The sequence below is a fragment of the Hyaena hyaena genome, unplaced genomic scaffold (genome assembly GCF_003009895.1).
Source record: "Hyaena hyaena isolate Hyena2069 unplaced genomic scaffold, ASM300989v1 scaffold_1166, whole genome shotgun sequence".
In the NCBI taxonomy this organism is placed as follows: domain Eukaryota; kingdom Metazoa; phylum Chordata; class Mammalia; order Carnivora; family Hyaenidae; genus Hyaena; species Hyaena hyaena.
This window is the reverse complement of record NW_024081797.1, coordinates 207168-231380: the sequence shown is the minus strand read 5'-3', so window position 1 is coordinate 231380 and position 24213 is coordinate 207168. Positions and strand designations below refer to the sequence as shown.

Sequence of the window (24213 nt, the reverse complement as noted above, 5' to 3'; positions counted from 1 at the left end):
ACTTTCAAATATAAATTCTAATTATTTATGAGGGTACACTTATTCCTTCAGAAGTGTAAAAGTGACTTTCAATACCAGTTTTTTAAGGATAATTGTTACATGCCTAAGAGAAAAAAAGAAGACTCGCTGATGTTCTTGCTAATGACACATGAATACCTGGCATTTTCTCTCCTACAAAGGGGTGTGACCTAAAAGAGAAAGCACTGTGACCTAATGGAAGTTAATAGATAGAAACTTAATAATAGCCGACACAAGCTTCCCAGGCTTAAAAGGATTTTAAACCAACTGGACAAGCTTTATTTTTATACACTTTTCTAATTTCCATGCCCTGACCTATTTTTCCTTCTCTCCTCCAATTTTATCTAAGTAATGACAGAATACTGATTGGAGAGTTGAAAATTTGCTTTATTTTCTAAACGAACACAGGTATTATATACTTTAATATTTTAAATCTCACTTCCTAAAAGTAAAATCATTATTGTAATATAAATCTCTTCCCATCACCAGGATGCTGAGATTTTTATTTCCATCATTATTACCAGTGTCAAGAAACAAAAGCAAACAAAAGTTTCCTTAGACAACAAACTTCATAGCAGCCAAGTTGAGATACTATATTTATCAACTGAAATGTCTACCTGTTATTCCATTCTCATCACACTGTTGTTCATTTCTCCCATTATATAAGTAGAAACATTTTCTATGGATAACTTCTAAACACACCAGAATCTCCAAAGTATATCTTTCCAGTGATTTTATCTAGTCATTTGTAATTCAGTGGGCTACACTGTTTAAAAGAGGTTTATATTATTCAGCTAATGGTTCTACTGAATGTGTTTACTTTAATAGATAAAGTTAACCTCCATTCCTTTAGATTGTTGCTAGTATTCTCAAATTTTCCTCAAAATCTTACATTTTTGGTTTTTACTTTTAAAAAAGTAATCTAAGGAAGAATTCTACAGCTCTAAACATTTATTGTTAGTGTAGGTAGGATATTTATTTTACTGTGAATAAGGTGTCTTCTATTTGTGATATAAAATGAATACTGCTTGTTTGGTTCTTCAATCTAAAAGGCAGCAAAGTAAAACACCATAAATTTAGGAATTTTTCCCTGATAATTTCAGTTAAACTTCTTTTTAACTTAAGCATCCATCCAAAATAATTCCAAAACCATTATTAAGTAACCTTAAAAATAAAGAAAGCAACCCTATGCCAAAATCACTGGATAAGTAAGCAAAAGAAAAATTTCCAAAGTTTTGATTCAGAAAAGTTTTCTTAAAAATCAACATTTTAAATACCAAAAATCAATTATGTTGGTTTTGCTGACTTGAAATCTTCTAAAAAATGTAATATAAAAAATAGAAAGAAATAAATAGAAGCAATAAATCTCAATAAATCATAATTATCTCTATTGATTTGAGACATTGTCATCACAAATTCCTGAAGTCCTTAAAAAGGAAACTTTCACATTTCCATGTGCTCTATTTTACACCTGCTGCACCAGTCTGTTTCACTGTTACTTATCTAAAACATGACTGGTGGTTTTTTTGTGTTTTGTTTTTGTTTTTGCTTTCACTTGAATAAAAGAGAGGATTTTAAATAACTGTAAAGAAAATTCTTCTGTAAGTTTTTATTAGTCCTGACTTGAACAGATCATATCTATTCAAAAAGCTTCCATAAACAGAATCTTTTACTTCTGATGGATTTTTTTTACTCATTCATAGGATTATAAAGAAAAGGGTATTAGATAGAGGGGCAACAGAAGAAAAAAATTGCAGAGGAAAAGTTTCTCAAAGATTCCATGGAGAAGAGAATTCAATGTAAGGAAATCTACGACTTGTGGAATAAAAAGGAATATTATTTTATAAGATGCTATTATTTTAAGAAATCTTTTTCCCCCCTTCTGATTAGAGACCCCTTTATGAAAGCCACACACTCACTCACTCCTGAAAAAAGATGCAGTTAACACACAGAATTTCCACACAATTTCAAGGGTTCCATAAATTCCCCCAAACCCATGGTATCTCAGATTAAGGACACTTGGTAGTTGTAAAAGCTCTCTGATCTCAAAGATAATCTAAGAAAAGCACTTAGCTTTAAGAATCTCTTTGAATTCCAAAATAAATTTATCAGCCTTTTACATTAAAATATCAAACAGTAAAACATAATGTGACACTTAACTGTATATAATAAAATTAATTATAATCTTAAAAGTTATACATAACATGAAATAGAAATATGTCTTTAATAATTACTATACCTAAATGACTAGTTTAAGTGGTGCATTATCTTTTCAATTCATTTATCAATCACATGTAAGTTCTAAGTAAAAATGTTAATGTTTTCGGGTATCATTGCTAACACTTCTAACTACTGGGGAAACACATAGTATTTGCTTAGTAAAGAATAAGCCAAGAAATTTTGAACTTTGCAGATAATAAACTGTGCTACTTAAAGGATCCAACATCAAAATCATAATCAGCATTTTTTTCTTAATTATACTACTAATGAAATGCACCTGCAAAATATATCTCTTTCTCTTATTCCTACTAAACCTTTATTATTTAAGCATATAATAATACATTTCAGTAAGTTCTCATTAAAATATGCTAACAGTAGTGGAATGACCCAATGTACCGGTTTCAATAGTCTTATATTCAACTTATCATGAAAACCTGGAATTTACACTGAGTTTTGAAAATCTAAGTGTGCAACAAATGCCTTTAAAATATTACCTCCAATCAAGAGTTCCATAAATAAACTGATATGTTTTTAAATATGGTGGTCAGCAAATATGAAAATGATTAAAGAATATATTAAAAGCCATGTCTCTCAACTGTCCCATCATCTGTACTCTTTTATTAGAAATACCTTAAATTTTGCTGTTTAGAATAATAAGGAAATTTATCCAACCTGTTTATTTTTAAGAAGTTTTTTTTTTAATGGATCTAACGATCTTTAGGAATGAACCAGAAGTCTAATTCAAATGTATTTTCTCAAATCCACCTTAGTGTAGACCAAGATTTAGTCAATACAACTGGATTCAGTGTTAACCAGAAATTTTCAAAGTGGATAATAATATAACCTATGTCTTTATACACATTGCATATTCAATTTTGATAATTCCTAAAATGATTTTCAGTGATTAAAGCCCTGAAACATTTCAGACAGTTGAGAGATATGGTTAAAGTGACAAAGCAATAAATCAAGTTTCAGTTATCCATGAGAGAAGATGGAAATAGTAATCACTTGGAATCTTGAGTATTATATTCAGTTTCTCCAGCTGAAATCTGGCTGAGCCGCTTGCTAGATCCCCACAATTTTCGAGAAAGCTGACCTGAACGCATCTGTTTAAGGTAATCCAGAGAAATGAATGGATGTTATTAAGAAAGAAATAAAGAGAAAAAAAATAGAAGTTGGATTGATATACAAGACACTGATTTTGTAGGATGCAGAATGTAAGTTTTGTTAGCAGAATCATTAACATTTTAATGATTCTTGATTAATAATAAAGAAAGGCTTCTCTATATTGATTGTCTTTCAATTAAGAAAAGTCTAATGCCAATGTGTAAATTTTAAAATTAAATGTCCCAGTTTGTCCAAATTACCAGTCCTTTCTTTATAAATTAAAATAATATATTTTATACTTCTTTAGAATAATCTTCTGAATTTATACTTTAGCTAATAAGACACATAATTTTGAGGATTTTCTCCTCTTATATTTAAAGCACTATTAATGCTAATCACAAGGATAAGACAAAAGTAAAATAATGTTCTGATGAAAAAATAATTTTAGAATATTTTGATATAAGAATTTCAAAAAATAACATTTAGCAACAGAATGATAAAACCTAATTTAGAAAACAAGTATAACATAAGCTCTCCGAAGGTAAGAATCATATTTGTTCACCATTAAATTTGTACCACTTAGCACACTTATCAGCATATAACAATTATTAAATATTAATCCAATTGGTAAATAAATGCCCCTCTCAAAGTGCTTATAATCCTAGGTAAGGCAAAAAAAAGGATCGATGTGGGACACATTTCTCAATCTAATGATATGATTTGTTGGAATTACTTTCCCAAGTATAATCTAGTTTTTAATGACTATTTGTCTGCCAGACTTTTATAATGGTTACCCTTCTCTAGGGTACATTTATTAAAGGGATAATAAAAAAACAAACCTCATGCAAAGACACTTTGGCATATTTGTTTTGCATTCTGGTTTCCAGAAACACTAGTTCCATTAATCTATTACCACTTTACCATCTGATTAGTCAATATGAATTTCATACTGACAGTGTAAAATACAAAAATGATACATCACTTAAAGTGCACATTAATCAAGATTTTGATCTTTTTTTAAGATTTTGATCTTTTATGATAAATTTACATCTCTAAATAAAAATCTTTTTGTAACTAAAGCTCAATTTAATTTTTACACTATCATATGGAATTATATTTTAATTATGCAAGATTCTAAGTATTTGATTATATACTAAAGCAGATCCATACTTCAGCTGATACATCCAAAGATGTAAACCAGATAAAAAAAACATATTTTAATTCCAAATCTACACACAATTCAGATTCTATGTGTTGTAGACTACATAAAACTTTCAATGAGGACAAAAAACTTATTTAGTAAATAGTACAACACATTGATTTAAGCCTATAAAATGAAGCTGCTTAAGTGTTTTTTTTCCCCAATCAATTTTTAAAAGAAAGTGTGTGCATATAATGGTCACTTCATTTTTTAAAAAATTCAGTAAAATCAGAAACTGAAAAATTACCTAAGGAGGGGAGAGGCAAATTTAAAGGGCACTTGAGTAAACCACAGAAAGTGAAACATACTCAAAGAGAAAAAATGCTGAAAATGTTTTAAATATAAGTGAAATACCAAGATAACGGACTTGCTGACATTCTTTGGGGGACTGTTAAACCTGAAGGTAAATGGTGTAATCACTTTAATTTAGTAAGACCTCTCTTTAGTTATAATATACTGAAAAGAGTATAAGAACTGATAAAACCTTAAAATATTCATAAAACAAAAAGGTTCCTATGATCCATGGTAGATTTATTAAAGTCAGTGACACTGTGTTATTCACTACTGACTTCTCTTGAAACAACTCCTACAAAGGCCACATTTTAGATTTCTCAGAAAAGACTGATGGTATCAATAAAAATTGATAATGCTTAATTTGATTCTATGTACTGCAATTAACTTTCTAGAAGAATCACTGTATTACTTGGAGTATAGCCACCAAGTTTTCTTAGGAACAGTATCAGATTTACGATATCTGAATGTTCAGTAATTGATAAACCATTAGTAAATAAATTTATAGTAAATATAGGAAACTCACTGAGAACTAGGATATTAAACGGAGATATTTGTAGTATTATGCTTTTACAAAGGGATAATTGACATACAGTCATACTGGTATTTATTAAAATTAAAGTTTTATTGTCTGAGCCTGTATTTAATTTTTTATAAAGGCTCTTATATATTAAAAAATCCAAGTAGTATCTTGAATCTAGATTCGTAAAGACATATAATACAAGAACTTTCTTATTCATTTACAGGATAGAAACTGTCAAATGTGTGCCTTCAACTGAAGCATAATATAAATATCACTCTTGAATACTAGGTTTATTCCGTTTTCATTTACTGCCCTTTGAAAAATCAAATTTGGTTTTTAATTTGTTCATCCATAATGGAGACTTCTGATTCAGCTGGAACAAAGGAGAACCAAAGGAATCCCCAATAGTATGTGAAAAGAAGTTCTTGATGCTATGTTTTACCTCAGCTGGCTTGCCAACACCCACAATAATCAATTTGCCATCTTCTAATCCTACAAGAATATGGCTGTATTCTTTGGTTACACAAACACAGTGGATAGGCATCCGCATGGCTAATGGACTCATGCTGAGATTCAAACTAGAAAAGAAATAAAACACAAACACATAATTACATGGATACATAATGTATTAATTAATACCCAGAAGATAATTTAATGATCACCTGGTTCTCCATTTTTTTTTAATGTTTTATTTATTTCTGAGAGAGAGAGAGACAGCATGAGCAGGGGAGGGTCAGAGAGAGAGGGAGACATAGGATCTGAAACAGGCTCCAGACTCTGAGCTAGCTGTCAGCACAGAGCCCTATGCGGGGCTCGAACCCACGAACCGTGAGATCATGACCTGAGCCGAAGTCGGACGCTTAACCGACTAAGCCACCCAAGCGCCCCCTGGTTCTCCATTTTAATTTTACAGATGGTTAACTTAGATTCAGAAAGGCTGAATGGCCCACACAAGGGTCTACATTATAGCATTAATTAAAATACTTAATCTGTCTTTATTCTCACGATGTTTTTCTTCTAACCATATATACATGATCTCTCACTAAAAGATTTTCATCTTGTTGATTAAAAAGCTAAAAAACTGTGCATGTGTTGGTGATAAGGTCAATAAAATTGGTCTATCTGCCTTGTCTTAGAAGATGTAGTATATATAAATATATAAAATAACATAAAATATAATATTTAAAGCCACAATGATAAAAAAATATAACTCAACTATGGAAAATATCCATGGCTTTCAGGATTATAAAATGAAGAATCCTCTGAAGTACATAAGGTGTTTAGACTAACCTGCTACAAGATCTCATTACCTGATTTGAGATTTTCTTAATAAAACCCTGAATAAAACAAAATGTTGGAAAGATAGGACTCAAATAAGTACTCAGTGCTCTCCCACAGGAGAAAGAATGACAAAAATGAGAAGGGAAATACAAATACAGGAAAGGATGTTGGTACAGAAATGATTCTGACATGAACATGGTAGGATAGAGCACACTGGATCAGGAAATGATTTATAGGAAAGGTTTGAGGGGGGGAAGAAAAAGAAAGAAAAGGTAAGTTGCAGGGGCCAAGATAGTCTCAGTAGTATAAATAAGTCACAAAAAAAAATTTTTTTAATGGAAGAAAAGAATGTATTTAGGCACAACAAATATATATACGGGGAATAACAGTGCTTTGTATATCTAAACCAGTAAATATGAAGAAGACAAAGCTTAAAAACATATCCACAATTTAAACATCCTTTTCCTTCACTTTAATAACAAGACTCCCTGCCCATTTTACACATATATACACACAACCATGAACACATATGTTAGCCTTAAAAATACCTTAGTTTGTTTTACCACAATTAAGAAAGAATTTAAACCCTAACTTTAGTTTGTAAAAATTCAAACTATAATTGAACAAATTTTTAAATCCATAATCTAGGCTTGGCACTATGAAAATTTTTTTCTATGTTTTTTTAAATTATACTTGTAGTAAAATATACGTAACATAAAATATCCAGTATTTTAAAAATGCACATTTATATCTCATTTACTAATCCAGAAATTCTTTAGCTTCCTCAATTTTTTTCAGGGGTACCAAAAAACGGCATGTTCATAATAAATGATAAACCAAAAGATTAGAAATCTTTAATTGCTGATTTCCATTCTGGGCTGAAAGTATTTCTACTACCTCCCCCCCGCCCCCCCGTTTTTTTTTTAAATCGCTCATGGAGCCTTCTTTTTTTTATTTTTATCTCTGAGAGAGAGAGACAGCATGAGCAGGGGTGGGTCAGAGAGAGAGGGAGATACAGAATCTTAAACAGGTTCCAGGCTCTGAGCTGGCTGTCAGCACAGAGCCCGATGTGGGGCTCGAACCCACGAACCGTGAGATCATGATCTGAGCTGAAGTCGGATGCTCAACCGACTGAGCCACCCAGGCGCCCTTCCACACACCCCTCCCCCCGCCTTTTTTTAAAGATTTTATTTTTAAGTGATCTGTACAACCATTGTAGGACTTGAACCCACCCCAAGATCAAGAAGTCACATGCTCCATTAAATGAACCAGCCAGGTGCCCCTATTACCACCTTTCTTAAGTGAGATTTCAACAATTCTTATTATTTACCTGTGGAGATCTCTTATAGACAGGAAACCTTGTAAGCTGCCCGTGATAATGTGTTCTCCGGTGATACACAGATCTGATATTTGTTCTGTCAGGACTTGGGACCCTAAATACTTCCCATTTACAGAAAAAAGATGTAATGCATTCTTATCCTATAAAGATTAGATGAAGAAAATGATTTCAAAACTAAGTTTTAATACTGACAATTAAAACTGTGACTATAACAGAATCACTGCTGGATTTAAAATTTTGAAATAAACTTATAGTTATGTATAAAAAGAAAGTGTGTAGACAATATTATTAAAGTGATTTTAATTCAGAAATAATTACATACTTTAAGAAAATATTTAATAAGTAATTACCAAGTAAACAAATATTAAGCAATAATTTGCACTCCTCCAAAAGAATTAAAATCTCATCCAGTCTAAAAAACCCCATATTCGTAACATAAAACAAAAAGATTCTCTCAACTTTTTTTAAAGTTTTTTTTTTAACTTTAATTTTAAGTAATCTCTACACCCAATGTGGGGATCAAACTTACAACCCTGAGATCAAAGGTCTCATGCTCTACCAACTGAGCCAGCCAGGTGCCCCAAGATTCTCTTAGTTTTTATTAAAAAAATTTTTTAATGTTTTTTTAAAAATTTTTTTATTTCTGAGAGAGAGAGAGAGAGAGACACAGTGTGAGCAGGGGAGGGTCAGAGAGAGAGGGAGACACAGAATCCAGCCTGTGCAAAAAGAATTTGGTTATAATTTCTACTTAAGCTTATTAAGTCCCACATAATCAGAAATTATTTTTGAAATCATATATTATATATGTCAATATAAATCCCTAAAACAAAATATAAGCATGTGATAGGAGTTCATCTATTGGTAAGGAATGAACAAACTGAAAGATGAAAATATTCTGTTCAAAATACAGTTTTCTCTCCTTTCTCAAAATGTTTCATATAGTATAATATGGAAAGGAAAAGACAGGCTTATAGATCATCTAGCCCTACTGCATGAAACTGTTATATACCTTGAGACTGGTCTTTTCTTCAATGCTGGAATAGATGACAATATGTCCTTCCCAAGATATCGCCAAATTAGGAACAGTGAGGAGCATAGAACTCTCACAAGGTGGTCGTAAAGTCCTCATGTACTGACCTTTCTGAATGGTATGTATAATCACAGTGCCATCCTATACAGAAAATATTAGAATATCAAAAAGAGAAACAGAACAACAAAAAAGAAAGAGGGCCAGATAAATACAGGAAAGGAACTTAGAAAATGATTATTCTACCAAGCACTTTAGGAAAAATTCCAATCTTGAAATTTGAAATAGTCTTTACTTCATAAAATGCCCTTTTTCTTTAACCTGTAGACCAATAAAATCCCAAAATAGAATCTAGTCTCTTTAAGTTTCTTCTTTCTTAGATTAATGCTAATTCTGCAAAGTCCTACACAAACAATAAAGAATCTCTATGCTTTTACCAATTCCAGAAAAAAAATTTATCTTTCCAATTTTAGCATATGTGCTTCCAAAGCAAGCATGAAAAAAACTTAAATATAAATATTGCTTCTCAATTTGTGGAAAAATTTGCATTTCTTAAAGGTGAAATCTTACCCTTGATCCTGACACTGCCATGTCAAGTTCAGTGCTGATGCCGACACTCAATACCTCATCAGTGTGTCCATACAGAATCTGAAAGGGTTTCGATGCTAAGCCCACAGGAACACCTCCCTGGTGTGAAAACAGAAAAGGAAAGGTAATTTTCTAGTTGGCTATTATCTACAAAAAAAGGTTTATACTGTATTTAAATTGTCTAATCACAAACTAACAATGCAACAAGCATCTATTTACAGTAGTACTCATTCTTGTGTTTCTTCTTGGATTCCCAAATTATTCCTACAGAATTCCCAAATTCTCAGCCCCTTTTGAGGCTCTAAAACTTAACCTGAATAGTTTCAAAGTTGACTGCTTTGGATTAATTTTAACAGGTATATTATTCGCCCTTTTAACTTACAGATTTGTTCTTCTTTTACTTCAAATATATTTTTTGTATTCTACCTCTGAATACTTTGTCTTTTCTTTTCCTCCCTTCCTTCTTTCTTTTTTGGTTGACATAAATGTTATATTAAGTATACAACATAGTGGTTCAACAATTCTATATATTATTCAATGCTTACCATGGTTAAGTGTAGTTGACATTTGTCACAATACATAACTATAATATATTAGCTATGTTCCCTACAATGTATCTCTGTGACTTACTTATATTTTATACAATTTAATTACTCTAAATCTTTATTCCATTATTAATTTCATGTTCAGCTACATCAAATCTTGTTACCTGCTCTTTCTGCTTTGAATTTACTTATTTGTAATGGTATTGGTTTTAATCTTGTTTTGATTCTTCTGCAATCATCTTTTTCATCTTATTATGCTACCTTATAATTTTATCCTTGAGGTCCTATTTTACTGAATTTATATATTTTTTTTCTCATAATAGCATAATTTTATTAAGGGAATCTCTCTACACTTGAGTTGTTGTCTTCATCTGTTTTTAGCATGTTTTGTTTGTACATAACTTTTTTGTTGTTTATTTATTTTGAGAGAAAAGGAGAGAGGAGAGAGGGAGAGAGCATGCAGGGGAGAGGCGGAGAGAGGGAAGATCTCAAGCAGGCTCTGCACTGCCTGCACAGAGCCCATTTTGGACCTCAAACCCATGAACTGCGAAATCATGACCTGAGCCAAAACCAGCAGTCAGATGCTTAATCAAATTGAGCCATCCAGGTGCCCTTGTACATTACTTTCTATAATAGAATGTTTGGTTGCCATGGTATTTGTTTTATGATTGATTATCCTAGATAAGTCTGTACAGGTAGTTAACTTTGACCTGTGCTATATAATGTGGATGAATTCCCATCAATACTCTTACCTGGGACACATTTATCTTCCTCTAAGATCAGTCAGAGTGCTTAGTGCTCTCTAATTTTTAAAAAGTATGTAATTCTTGGGGCGCCTGGGTGGCTTAGTTGGTTAAGCTTCCGACTTTCGCTTAGGTCATGATCTCGCGGTTTGTGGGTTCGAGCCCCGTGTCGGGCTCTGTGCTGACTGCCAGCTCAGAGCCTGGAGCCTGTTTCAGTCTGTCACTCCCTCTCTCTCTGACCCTCCCCTGCTCACACTCTCTCTCTCTCCTAGAAATAAATAAAATATAAAAAAAAAGAAAAAAGTATGTAATTCTTGGGGTGCCTGGGTGGCTCAGTTGGTTAAGCATTTGACTTTGGCTCAGGTCATGATCTTACTCCTCATGAGTTTGGGCCCCGCCATCTAAGCTGTTAACACAGCGCCCAGCATGGAACCTAGAGCCTGCTTCAGAATCTGTCTCCATCTCTCTGCCCCTCACCGCTCATGCTATGTCTTTCTCTCTCAAAATATAAAACATAAAAAAAATTTTTTAAATTAGGTAATTCCTGTATTATTTAAAACATTTTGAATTACAAGGAAAGATAGACCTTTCTCAAATTTTGTTTTATAAAGGTTTCATATCCCAATATTAAACATGGTAAAGAGAGAACAAACATAGATTTTACATACAGGAAAAGTAGCAAATACAATTCTGCAGTAAAATACAGTACATCATAAATTACATGTTTTTTTTTAAATAATGTTTTATTTATTATTCTTGAGAGAGAGAGCTTGAGTAGGGGAGGGACAGAGAAAGAGGGAGACACAGAATCTCAAGCAGGCTCTAGGCTTTGAGCTGTCAGCATAGTCAGGCACATAACTGACTGAGGCACCCAGCTGTCCCTATATGGACTTATTATAGGAATTCAAAATGGTTCAAACCTAGGAGAATTTTCAACATAATACATTAAGAGAAATAAGAGGAAAACTACAAATAAAAGAAGACAACCTGAGAAAAAGAGCTAAAAAGGACATTATGGGAACTATTGGCAAAATGAAAACATGGACTGTGGATTAGATAATTATATCTACATATAGATATAATACCTATTGTATAGGTGCTCTGATTCTGATAACTTAACTGTGATTATAGAAGAATGACTTGTTCTCAGAAAATACACACTGAAGTGATTAGGGGTAAAGGAGCACAATATCTTTATTGGGGGAGTGAGTGGGAGGGAGGGAGGGCAGAAGCAGAAAGAGACAGAAGATCCAAAAAGCAGGATCCTTGCTGAGAGCAGAGAGCCTAATGGGAGGCTCGAACCCATGAACCATGAGATCATAACCCGTGAACCATGAGATCATAACCCGAGCCAAAGCTGCAAGTTTAACTGACTGAGCCATCTAGGAGCCCCAATATCTACAACTTTTAAATCATTAAAAAAAAAAAAAAGATGCTGCGAGAGAAAGACATTAGGAGAGCATAATAAGATAAATGCAAAAATGTACTATTTTGGGGGCGCCTGGGTGGCTCAGTTAGTTGAGTGGCTGACTTTGGCTCAGGTCATGACCTCACAGTTTGTGGGTTCAAGCCCCACGTCAGGCTCTGTGCTGACAGCTCAGAGCCTGAAGCCTGCTTCGGATTCTGTGTCTCCCTCTCTCTCTGCCCCTCCCCTGCTTGTATTCTGTCTCTCTGTCTCTCAAAAATAAATAAATGTTAAAAAAATTATTTAAAAAATGTACTATTTTTGTAACTTTTCTATAAACTGAAATTTTACTAAAGAGCTACGAAAAGAAAAAAAAAGCAGAAAAGTAACTACTTATATATAAAAAAACCCACAACCCAACAGCAATGTATGGTAAAATGCAACAGCAAACGATACACTAAATGGCACAATGGTGAAAGTGCTTTCACCAAAATCAGACATAAGACAGGGACGCTCACTATGATTTTTTTATTCCATTGCACTAGCTAATAATGTAATAAGATAAGAAAATGAAATAAATTTATTAGAATCATTATATTGGAAAAGATAGACATCCACTTTTACTTTCAAATTGTATGATTGTATATCTACTTCGTTTTCAGAAAATCTAAGAAATACTAATAATTATAAGAGCTAGATAAGAAGATTTGGTAAACCTAAGTTATTAGATAACTTAGATAACTGTATAGAAATCAATAGCTTTTTTATACTAGCCATAATCATTTAGAAATAAAAGTGATTTACGGGCACCTGGGTGGCTCAGTTGGTGCTTAAGTGTCTGACTCTTGAATTCGCCTCAGGTCATGATCTCGTGGTTCATGAGACTGAGCCCTGCACACGGGGCTCTGTGCTGATCGTGAGGAGCCTGTTGGGGATTCCCTGTCTCCCTGCCCTTCCTCTAGCTTGTGTGTGCTCTCTCTCAAAATTAAAAAGAAGTAAAAGTGATTTTTCAAAGTCCCATCAAAATAGTAACAATATGATAATTAGAAATAAACATAAACAGGGGCGCCTGGTTGGTTGATGTCAGTTAAGTGTCTAACTCTTGATCTCAGCCCAGGTCATGATCTGATGGTTTGTGAGTTCGAGCCTCACGTTGGGCTCTGCTCTGACAGAGCAAAGCCTGCTTGGAATTCTCTCTCCCTCTCTCTCTGCCCCTACCGCACTCGTGCTCGCTCTCAAAATAAATAAACTTTAAAAAATTTTTTTAAAGATATTAACAAGTACAGAAACCAATGGAAAAAATTATTAAAAGATTTTGTCAAAAACATTGTAAGACTAGCTGAGAACATTCTGTATAAAGAAACACAGTGACAGGAGATTTGTTTTACCAAATATTAATATGAAAACATTTGGTGTTGCTATAGAAGTAGGTATGTGTAAAATATGGGGACTCTAGAAGAAGACCCAATTCAGTGGGTAGTCATTTATACTTTTCACCCAAAGTAAACAAATAATACATTTTAATATTCTATATCTTTATAGAATATATATTATATACTCTATTCTATCACAAATATTATATATATGATATATATATTCTATCATATATATTTACTTTTTAAAATTTATGTTTGTTTATTTTTGACAGAGAGAGATAGAGCACAAGCAGGGAAGGGACAGAGAAAGAAGAGAGGGAGACACAGAATCCAAAGCACACTCCAGGCTCTGAACGGTCAGTACAGAACCCAATGTAGGGCTTGAACCCACAAACTGCAAGATCATGACCTGAGTTGAAGTCAGAAGCTTAACCGATTGAACCACCCAGGTGTCCCTATCATATATATCTACATATCATATATATAATACTCTTATTCTGTATTATAAGTTATAGAAAAATTAATTACCAAAGGATTGAAGATTAAAAGGCAAAAAAATAAAGAAAAATATTACAAGAAAACTTTTAGGTAATTATTTTAATAAATTTGGAGAAGAAAGCCTGTCAAGTAGAAAACCTAAAAGCCATAAAAAAGACACTTTACTTCCCTGAAACAACATTATAATGAGTACAATATGGTTGATAAAAATTATAGAAATCTATGATTTGTAGTAGTCCCACCAGAAAGGAACACTATTTAAATGTGTAACTAACCTGTTGTGTTATTTGCCATATCATACATGTAGTGTCTCTCGAACCAGAAATTAAATGTATTCCACAGTAGTCTGCAGCTAAACAAGTAACAATATCTGTAAGAAAAAAGGAGTTACAAAAAATGACATGGCATGGTTTTGCTGGAACAGAACTATAATAAGGGCAGTTTTAGTGTACGGTCAAACTATTATTAAATTGGTTGTTCTAACAGGAGAAATGAAGGAATAGCAATGGAAAAGCACTGAGGAAGAATGACACAGGAAACAAGCATTACTAAACTCATGTAGACGATCTTTCTTTAAGGTCACCCGGCTTTGAGAGTTAAGAGTACACACGGGGCAGGGAAATGTTTGTCAGAGTCTTGGTAGTGGGTCAGGAGGCTTGAAATGGATCCCCAGGTAGTTTTGATAGGCTTCTCTGCTCTCTTATTCTCTCATCTCCATTTACCTTGTACTCCTATTAAGAACTGTAATCCTGTGGAATATGTGCCTCTAACCAAAAGAGTACACATTATACTGCAAAATCACAATATAAAATACATTTCTACTAAATGGTAAAAACCCGAGTTAAGTCGCACTCAGGAGCCACTGGTACAATTAGCAGACTCCATTTCCTTTTTGTAATAGGTTTATCAGGAGGAAATCAACACAATGTTTTATTCTTATATTGAAGATGGAGAGACTAAGAAGCACCAGGTTAAACTACATTCAATAATTTACCTCTCTCATGCCTAACTATTAACTAAGTAATAAGGCAGGTGATGTCTTATTCAATGACAGATTTTTTTTTAAGTTTGTCTTCAAATTCTTATTTGTATCAACCAATTTTTTAAAAAAGACTTAAACCTAACATCTTTCAGACACTATGAAGCTGTATTTAATTTATATGGTACTTAGTACGCCTAATACATTAAATACTCTTAAAGAAAGCATATAATGTTCATAACATTGCTCTATCAAAAAAAGTTCACTCAGCTTCAAAGGTAAATATTAATGCTTTTTATAAGGAGGATGTACTACTTTTGTAGTTAGAAAAAAGAGGGAACTTTGCTTTTTTGGGGGAAAAAAGTTAATACTTACCCATGTGTCTGATATTGTGTGAAATAATTTTGCCTTTTGTAAGTGACATCACTTGAATGCTATTATCCCAGTGTCCAGCACTGAAAAGCAACTTCGCATCATGTGATACTACGAATAGCTTAGAAGTTATTTCCAGCCCTGGAGCAAAAGGTCCACTAATACAACGCTGAGTTCTGTAAACATAATTAAATATTAGACTTTTCCTTAGAAGAACACTTAGACGAATATCAACTATGTTTTAAATCTCTCTAAAAAAAAAATAAAAATAAATCTCAACTGTTCAATTGGAAATGACCATTAGTGAAATAATACTTACAGAAAAAATTAATCTTATATCTTATTCATATTTTTCATTATATACAAATATATATAACAATAATCTCAAGGGTTAAGCTAAAGAAGTTGAGATTGGTGAAGGTGTGAAAAAGATTTAAATCTTGCCTTTCAAAGCCAATTTACTAAGATTGTCAATTCTGTAAATAGTAGTATCAGACTATAAAGCACAAGAAGGATATGACAGGATGAGGAAAGTTGGAAATCAATTCAAATCGGAAATCTAGCTAATAAGCAGATAAATGTATATCTAACAATATTCATGAAGATAATTCTTCACTCAAACCAAAGCAAGCATATGGGTTTTATCTGCTTCCCACTGAAACACCTGTGACCTCAGCCAACCTAGATTTTGCAGAAAGACAACAAAGAAGTGACTGCACTTGAGCGTGTGTACAAAGAATGAGGGCCAATTCAGACAGTTCAGCCTAGAGCTTTATTATTCAATATTAATATGCTGAAGGTATGCTTTGTGCCAAACGTAAGAGAACTAAGACCTATGTGGGATAAGAAGAAAAGAAGACATTGCTCCTAATAGACAGCTAAAATAATTCTGAGTAAGAGAAATACCTAACTTAAGATGTAACTTTTGGATATTTAACAAATTAACTAAGGTAAATAATAAATTCTTTTTTTTTTAAATATAATTTATTGTCAAATTGGTTTCTATACAACCCAATGCTCATCCAACAAGTGCCCTCCTCAATGCTCATCATCCACTTTCCCCTCTCCCTCACCTCCCATCAATCCTCAGTTTGTTCTCAGTTTTTAAGAGTTTCTTGTGGTTTGGGGCACCTGGGGGGCTCAGTCAGTTAAATGTCCGACTTTGGCTCAGGTCATGATCTTGGGGTTTGTGGGTTAGAGCCCTGCATCGGGTTCTGTGCTGGCAGCTCAGAGCCTGGAGGCTGTTTCAGATTCTGTGTCTCCTTCTCTCTCTGCCCCTTCCCCACTCATGCTCTATCTCAAAAATAAATAAAAACTATTTAAAAAAATTTTTTTAAAAAGTCTCTTGTGGTTTGCCTCCCTCCCTCTCTGTAACTTTTTTACCCCTTCCCCTCCCCCATGGTCTTCTGTTAAGTTTCTCCTGATACACATATGAGTGAAAACATATGGTTATCTGTCTTTCTCTGCCTGACTTATTTCACTTAGCATAATACCCTCCAGTTCCATCCACATTGCTACAAATGGCCAGATTTCATTCTTTCTCATTGCCACGTAGTATTCCATTGTAGAGATAAACCACATCTTCTTGATCCATTCATCAGTTGCAGACACTTAGGCTCTTTCCATGATTTGGCTATTGTTCAGAGTGCTGCTAAGAACACTGGGGTACATGTGCCCCTATGCATCAGCACTCCTGTATCCCTTGGGTAAATTCTTAGCAGTGCTATTGCTGGGTCATAGGGCAGTTCTAATTTTAATTTTTTGAGGAACCGCCAACAGCTGCTCTGTTCTCCAGAGCAGCTACACCAGTTTGCATGCTCACTAACAATGTAAGAGGGAATAAATTCTTATTATATAAAACACACAAGGCTTATTTATAAACAACAATGTACAATAAAAATAAAATTAAGCCTAAAAACTATTCCTAATAATTTGTTTCCATATGATATTATATAAATTGTTTTATCCTTAAACCAGTGTCAAGTCAGGAAGAGGGAAATAACAAAAGAGAGAAGGAGAGAGGAAAGAAAATCTGGAGGTCTACTGCATTATTATCAAAATGACACCGATCAATCTAGTTGTGTTTCCTGGCAATAAGGTACCAGCTGCACCTGTTTTGCGTTAAATATTCATTTACTTACTTTGGATTTGTCACAGTTTGATCTTTGATGAATGTAAAGTAATTAGAAATGTTTCTGTCATAAGGCAGCCATCCATGGGTCCCAACAACATAATTCATGCTTACTGTTATCTGGAAATGAACAAATGCACACAAAAATGAAATAGAAGATTAAAGAAAGCAGCAGAGAATAACCAAATGCTCACATGATGTTATCACTTATCTGGGGAGTAATATGGGATTGCGTACTTAAGACTCAAAATTCATTAGTTCTTTTTAAGACTTATTTTTAAATAATCTCTACAATCCACGTGGGGCTCGAAATCACAATCCTGAGATCAAGAGTCACAGGCTCTGCCAACTGAGCCAGTCAGGTGTCCCTCATTAATTACATCTTAGTTTTTTTTTTTTTTTTTTTTTTACAAATAGTTTATTGTCAAATTAGTTTCTACATAACACTCAGTGCTCATCCCCAAAGTGCCCTCCTTCATGCCCATCCCCCCCTCCCCCCCACATCCATCAGTCCTCAGTTTTTGTCAGCATTCAAGAGTCTCTCATGGTTTGCCTCTCTCCCTTTCCCCCACCATTTCCGCCCTTCTTCTCCCCCTTGGTCCTCCGTCAAGTTCCTCCTAATCCTCCTATACGTGCAAACATATGGTATTTGTCCTTCTCTGCCTGACTTATTTCGCTCAGCATAACACCCTCAAGGTCCATCCATGTTGCTACACATGGCCAGATTTCATTGTTTCTCATTGCCATGTAGTATTCCATGGTATAGATAAACCACATCTTCTTGATCCATTCGTCTGTTGATGGACACTTAGGCTCTTTCCATGTTTTAGCTATTGTGGAGAGTGCTGCTAATTTACATCTTAGTTTTTAAAAAGAGTAGTCTTAATAATAATAACTAATAAAGTCTAAAAATGGAAAAAGCTCTTTCTTATTTTTATCTCTAGTTTTTAAAAATCTTTTGTTATTGCAAGAAAAGCTGTCCAATGTATCTTTCTTTAGTGAGATAATTTTCATCATTTCTCAAACTTTATTAGCATCTTAGCTGGCAGTCAGAAGAAATTAAGGGTCAAGTCTTACCATAAAAATATGACACATATAATTTAGAACATAAATTACAAGTACAACTTATGATAAATTCTTAAGAAGGTCTCTCATCTTAGTGACAGTTATAGTGAATATTCTTCTTTTTTTTTTTTTATTTTATTTCTAGGAGAGAGAGAGAGAGAGCGTGAGCAGGGGAGGGTCAGAGAGAGAGGGAGATACAGACTCTGAAACAGGCTCCAGGCTCTGAGCTGGCAGTCAGCACAGAGCCCGACGCGGGGCTCGAACCCACGAACCGCGAGTACATGACCTAAGCGAAAGTCGGACGCTTAACCGACTAAGCCACCCAGGCGCCCCTATAGTGAATATTCTTTTAAAAATGAAAAGCTTTCCCTCCCTTGATTATAAAATAGATTACAAAAAAAAGATTACTCAAATAAATGCAGGTATTAACGGTGAAATCACAAGGATTCGACCAGTGTGGAATTGTGCACTTTCATTTTTTTTAATCTTTCTAGATGTTTTTCCTAAGCAAATACACAATAACCATAATTAGAAAAATAAGTCTAATCTCTACTGTTCACTGTGCTATGCACTGTTTTTATAATTTGTATCTCACAAAATGAGAATAAGACATACCTAGGTTTGGTCCATATGCCTGTCCTAGATCCCAGATCCTTTACTTGCTAGCTCTATGACTTTGAGCAAATTACTTTTCTTTTTTTTTTTTTTTTTTAAGATTTATTTATTTTTGGGGTTCCTGAATGGCCTAGTTGGTTGAGTGTCCGACTTTGGCTCAGGTCATGATCTCACGGTTTGTGGGTTCAAACCCTATGTCGGACTCTGTGCTGACAGCTCAGAGCCTGGAGCCTGCTTTGGAGTCTGTGTCTCCCTCTCTCTCTCTGCCCCTCCCTTGCTCATTTTCTCTCTCTCTCTCAAAAATAAACACAAAAAAAAGATTTATTTATTTTTGAGAGAGTGAGCACAAATGGGAAAGGGCAGAGAGAGAGAGGACTAAAGATCCGAAGAGGGCTCTGTGCTGACAGGAATGAGTCCAATGCGGGGCTTAAACTCACCAACAATGAGATCATGACCTGAGCCAAAGTCTGATGCTCAAGTGACTAAGCTACCCAGGTGACTCTGAGCAATTAACTTTTGAATTTTAGTTTCTAATCTGTAGAAAGGAAATAATTATTAGTGCTCATCTAACAGGATTAAATTACAAACTTCATGTAAAGTACTCACTAACAAATCCTGTATCTATACCTTAACCAACCCTGTATTATTTCTCATTTTTATTATTTTTACTGCCCTATGATATATTGTAGTATCTAATAACATGTTATATACTATCTTTCTAGTATATAATTTTCTGGTATTTTCACATCAGAATTATAGTTAACTACTTGAACATTGCTATGAAACTAGAAGTCAGCCACAAAAAAAGAATCTGAAAAGACCACAAATATATGAAGGCTAAATAACGTGCTACAAGACAAGCTGACTGAGTCAACCAGGAAATAAAAGAAATAAAAAAAAAAAATACATGGAAACAACTGAAAACGAAAACACAACAGTCCAAAACCTCTGGGATGCAGCAAAAGTGATCCTAAGAGAGAAGTATGTAGTTAAAACAGGTCTTCCTCAAGAAGCAAGAAAAACTCAAACAATCATAACTTTATACCTAAAGGAGCTAGAAAAAGAACAGTAAATGAATCCTAAAGCCAGCAAAAGAGTTGGAAATAATACAGATTAGAGCAGAAATAAAAGATACAGAAACTAAAAAAAAAAACAATAGATCAATGAAACCTGGAGCTGGTTATTTGAAAAAATTAATTGATAAACATCTAGTCAAAAAGAAAAGAAAAAGGACTCAAGTAAAATCAGAAGAGAGAGAGGAGACATAATCAACAGCACAGCAATACAAACACTTATAAGAGAATATTAGGAAAAACTATATGCCAACAAACTGGATGATGTGGAAGAAATCAATAAATTCCTAGAAACATATAAATTACAAAACTGAAACAGGAAGAAATAGAAAATTTAAACAGACCAATAACCAGCAAAGAAACTGAATCAGTAATAAAAAGATTCCCAACAAACAAAAAATCCAGGACCAGATGACTTCATAGGTGAATTCTACCAAATATTTAAAGAAGTGTTAATACCTATTCTTTTCAAACTATTCCAAAAAATATTCCAAACAATAGAAAAAGAAGGACAACTTAATTTCATTCTATGAGGCCAGCATTATCCTGATCCCAAAAGCAAATAAAGATACCACTATAAAAGAAAAAATAGGCCAATATCCCTGATGAACACAGGTGCAAAAATTCTTTAAAAAATACTAGCAAACCAGATCCAAGAGTATATTAAAAAAAATCATTCACCACAATCAAGTTGGATTTATTCCTATGTTGCAAGGGTGGCTCAATATTTACAAATCAACCAACCTGATACAACACATTAATAAAAGAAAGGAAAAGAACCATACGATCAATTCAACAGATGCAAAAAAAGCATTGGCAAAGGACAACATCTATTTATTATAAAAACAAATGGAAAGATATTCCATGCTCATGGATTGGAAGAAAAAGTATTTTTAAAATGTTGATACTACTCAAAGTAACCTACAGATTTAATACAATCCCTATCAAAATGTCAACAGCATGTTTTCACAGAATTAGGTAGAACAATCCTAAAATTTCTACGGAAACATAAAAGAGAAAAGCAAAGCTGGAGGCATCACATTCCAGGCTTCAAGTTATATTACAAAACTGTAGTAATCAAAACAGTATGGTACTGGCAAAAAATAGACCTAAAGATCAACAGAACAGAACAGAAAACCCAGAAATGAACCCATAACTATATGGTGAACTCATCTTTGAAACCACAGGGAAGAATATCCAATGGGAAAAAGACTGTCTCTTTAGCAAATGGTATTGGCAAAACTGGACAGCTTACAGGCAAAAGAGTAAAATGGAACTACTTTCTTACAACACACACAAAAATAAATTTAAAATAGGTTAAAATAGGTTAAAGACAGCCAGCTCGGAGCCTGGAGCCTGTTTCAGATTCTGTATCTCCCTCTATCTCTGACCCTCCCCTGCTCACGCTGTCTGACTCGGGGGGGAAAAATGGGTAGAAGACATGAATAGACATTTTTCCAAAGAAGGTCTACAGATGGCCAACAGACACATGAAAAGATGCTCACCACTACTTATCATCAGGGAAATGCAAATCAAAACTACAACGAGTTATTATTTCACACTTGTCAGAATGGCTAAAATCAACAACACAAGAAATAAGAGGTGTTGGCGAAGATGTGGGAAAGGGAGACCCTCTTGCACTGTTGGCAATGCAAACTGGTACTGCCACTATGAAAAACAGTATGAAGGTTCCTCAAAAAGTTAAAAATAGGACTACCCTGCCATCCAGCAATCACACTACTAAGTATTTACTCAAAGAACACAAAAATTTCTTTTGTGCACCCTGTATTTATAGTAGCATTATCTACATACAATAACCAAGTTAGAGAAATAGCCCAAATGTTCATCAACTGATGAATGGATAATGATGGAATATTTATTATTCAGCCATAAAAAAGAATGCAGTCTTGCCATTTGCAAAGACATGGATGGAGCTAGAGAGATTTATGCTAGGTGAAATAAGTCAGAGAAAGGCAAATACCATATGATTTCACTCATACGTGGTTATTTAACAAACCAAAGAGCAAAGGGGGGAAAAAAGAAAGAGGGAAAGTGGCAAACCAAGAAACTACAAAGGCCAAACTGGTTGGTAGAAGGAAGGTGGGTCGGGGGAATGGATAAATTCGTGATGGGGATTAAGGAGTATACTTGTTGTGATGAGCACTGGGTGATGTATACAATTGCTGAATCACTATACTATACACCTAAAATTAATATTACACTCTTGTTGACTAACTGGAATATATTTTATTTTATTTTTTTAGAAATAGTTTATGGTCAAGTTGGTTTCCATATAAGCCCAAGTGCTCATGCCCACAAATGTACTCCTCCATGCCCATCTCCCCCTTCTCCCCCAACACCCATGAGTCTTCAGTTTGTTCTCAGCATTCAAGAGTCTCTCATGGTTTGCCTCTCTCCCTTTCCCCCACCATTTTCCCCTTTCTTCTCCCCCACGGTCCTCCGTTAAGTTCCTCCGAATCCTCCTATACATGCAAACATATATTTGTCCTTCTCTGCCTGACTTATTTAGCTCAGCATAACACCCTCAAGGTCCATCCATGTTGCTACACATGGGCAGATTTCATTCTTTCTCATTGCCATGTAGTATTCCATTGTATAGATAAACCACATCTTTTTTTTTTAAATATAGTTATTTATTTCTAGGAAAGAGAGAGAGAGAGACAAGGTGAGCAGGGGAAAATCAGAGAGAGAGGGAGATACAGACTCCAAAATAGGCTCCAGGCTCTGAGCTGGCAGTCAGCACAGATCCCGACGTGGGGCTCAAACCCACGAACCGCGAGATCATGACCTAAGCGAAAGTCGGACGCTTAACCGACTAACCCACCCAGGCGCCCCATAAACCAATCTTCTTGATCCATTCGTCCGTTGATGGACACTTAGGCTCTTTCCATGTTTTAGCTATTGCTGAGAGTGCTGCTATGAACATTGGGGTACATGTGCCCCTATGCATCAGCATTCCTATATCCCATGGGTAAATTCGAGCAGTGCCATTGCTGGGTCATAGGGGAGTTCTATTGTTAACTTTTTGAGGAACCTCCACACTGTTTCCAGAGGGGTTACACCAGTTTACATTCTCATCAACAGTGTAGGAGGGTGCCCGTTTCTCCACATCCTCGCCAGCATCTAGGGTTCTCTGATTTGCTCATTTTAGCCACTCTGACTGGTGTGAGGTGGTATCTCAGTGTGGTTTTGATTTGTATTTCCCTGATGACTAGGGATGCTGAGCATCATTTCATGGGTCTGTAGGCCATCTGGATGTCCTCTTTGGAGAAGTGTCTGTTCATATCTTCTGCCCATTTCTTTACTGGGTTGTTTTTTGGGTGTGGAGTTTGGTGAGTTCCTTATAGATTTTGGATACTAGCCCTTTATCTGATGTGTCATTTGCAACTATCTTTTCCCATTCCGTTGGTGGCCTATTAGTTTTGTGGATTGTTTCCTTTGCCGTGCAGAAGCTTTTAATCTTGATGAGGTCCCAATAGTTTATTTTTGCTCTTGATTCCCTTGCTTTTGGGGATGTGTCAAGTAAGAAGTTGTTGCTGTGGAGGTCAAGGAGGTTGTTTCCTGCTTTCTCCTCTAGGGTTTTGATGGTTTCCTGTCTCACGTTCAGGTCCTTTATCCATTTTGAGTTTATTTTTGTGTCTGGTGTGAGAAAATGAGCTAGTTTCATTCTTCTGCATGTTGCTGTCCAGTTCTCCCAACACCATCTATTAAAGAGGCTGTCTTTTTTCCATTGGATATTCTTTCCTGCTTTGTCAAAGATTAGTTGGCTGTATACCTTTGGGTCCACTTCTGAGT

At 34.5% G+C, this 24213-nt stretch overlaps 1 protein-coding gene across 8 annotated transcripts in view; it reads right to left on the bottom strand.

Annotated features, from left to right (window-relative positions):
* Positions 1-384: 384 nt before the first annotated feature.
* The window catches only part of NBEAL1 (neurobeachin like 1), a 182524-nt gene continuing 158695 nt past the window's right edge, over positions 385-24213 (bottom strand). For all 8 annotated transcript variants that reach the window (XM_039222592.1, XM_039222591.1, XM_039222589.1 and 5 more), the window contains 8 exons: positions 17655-17764; positions 15517-15689; positions 14438-14532; positions 9578-9694; positions 8990-9151; positions 7972-8120; positions 5803-5938; positions 385-3344 (listed from right to left, as the gene is read on the bottom strand). In XM_039222592.1, coding sequence (XP_039078523.1) covers positions 3243-3344; positions 5803-5938; positions 7972-8120; positions 8990-9151; positions 9578-9694; positions 14438-14532; positions 15517-15689; positions 17655-17764 — 1044 coding nt within the window. In that variant the 3' untranslated portion in view covers positions 385-3242. The remainder of the gene's footprint in view (positions 3345-5802; positions 5939-7971; positions 8121-8989; positions 9152-9577; positions 9695-14437; positions 14533-15516; positions 15690-17654; positions 17765-24213) is intronic.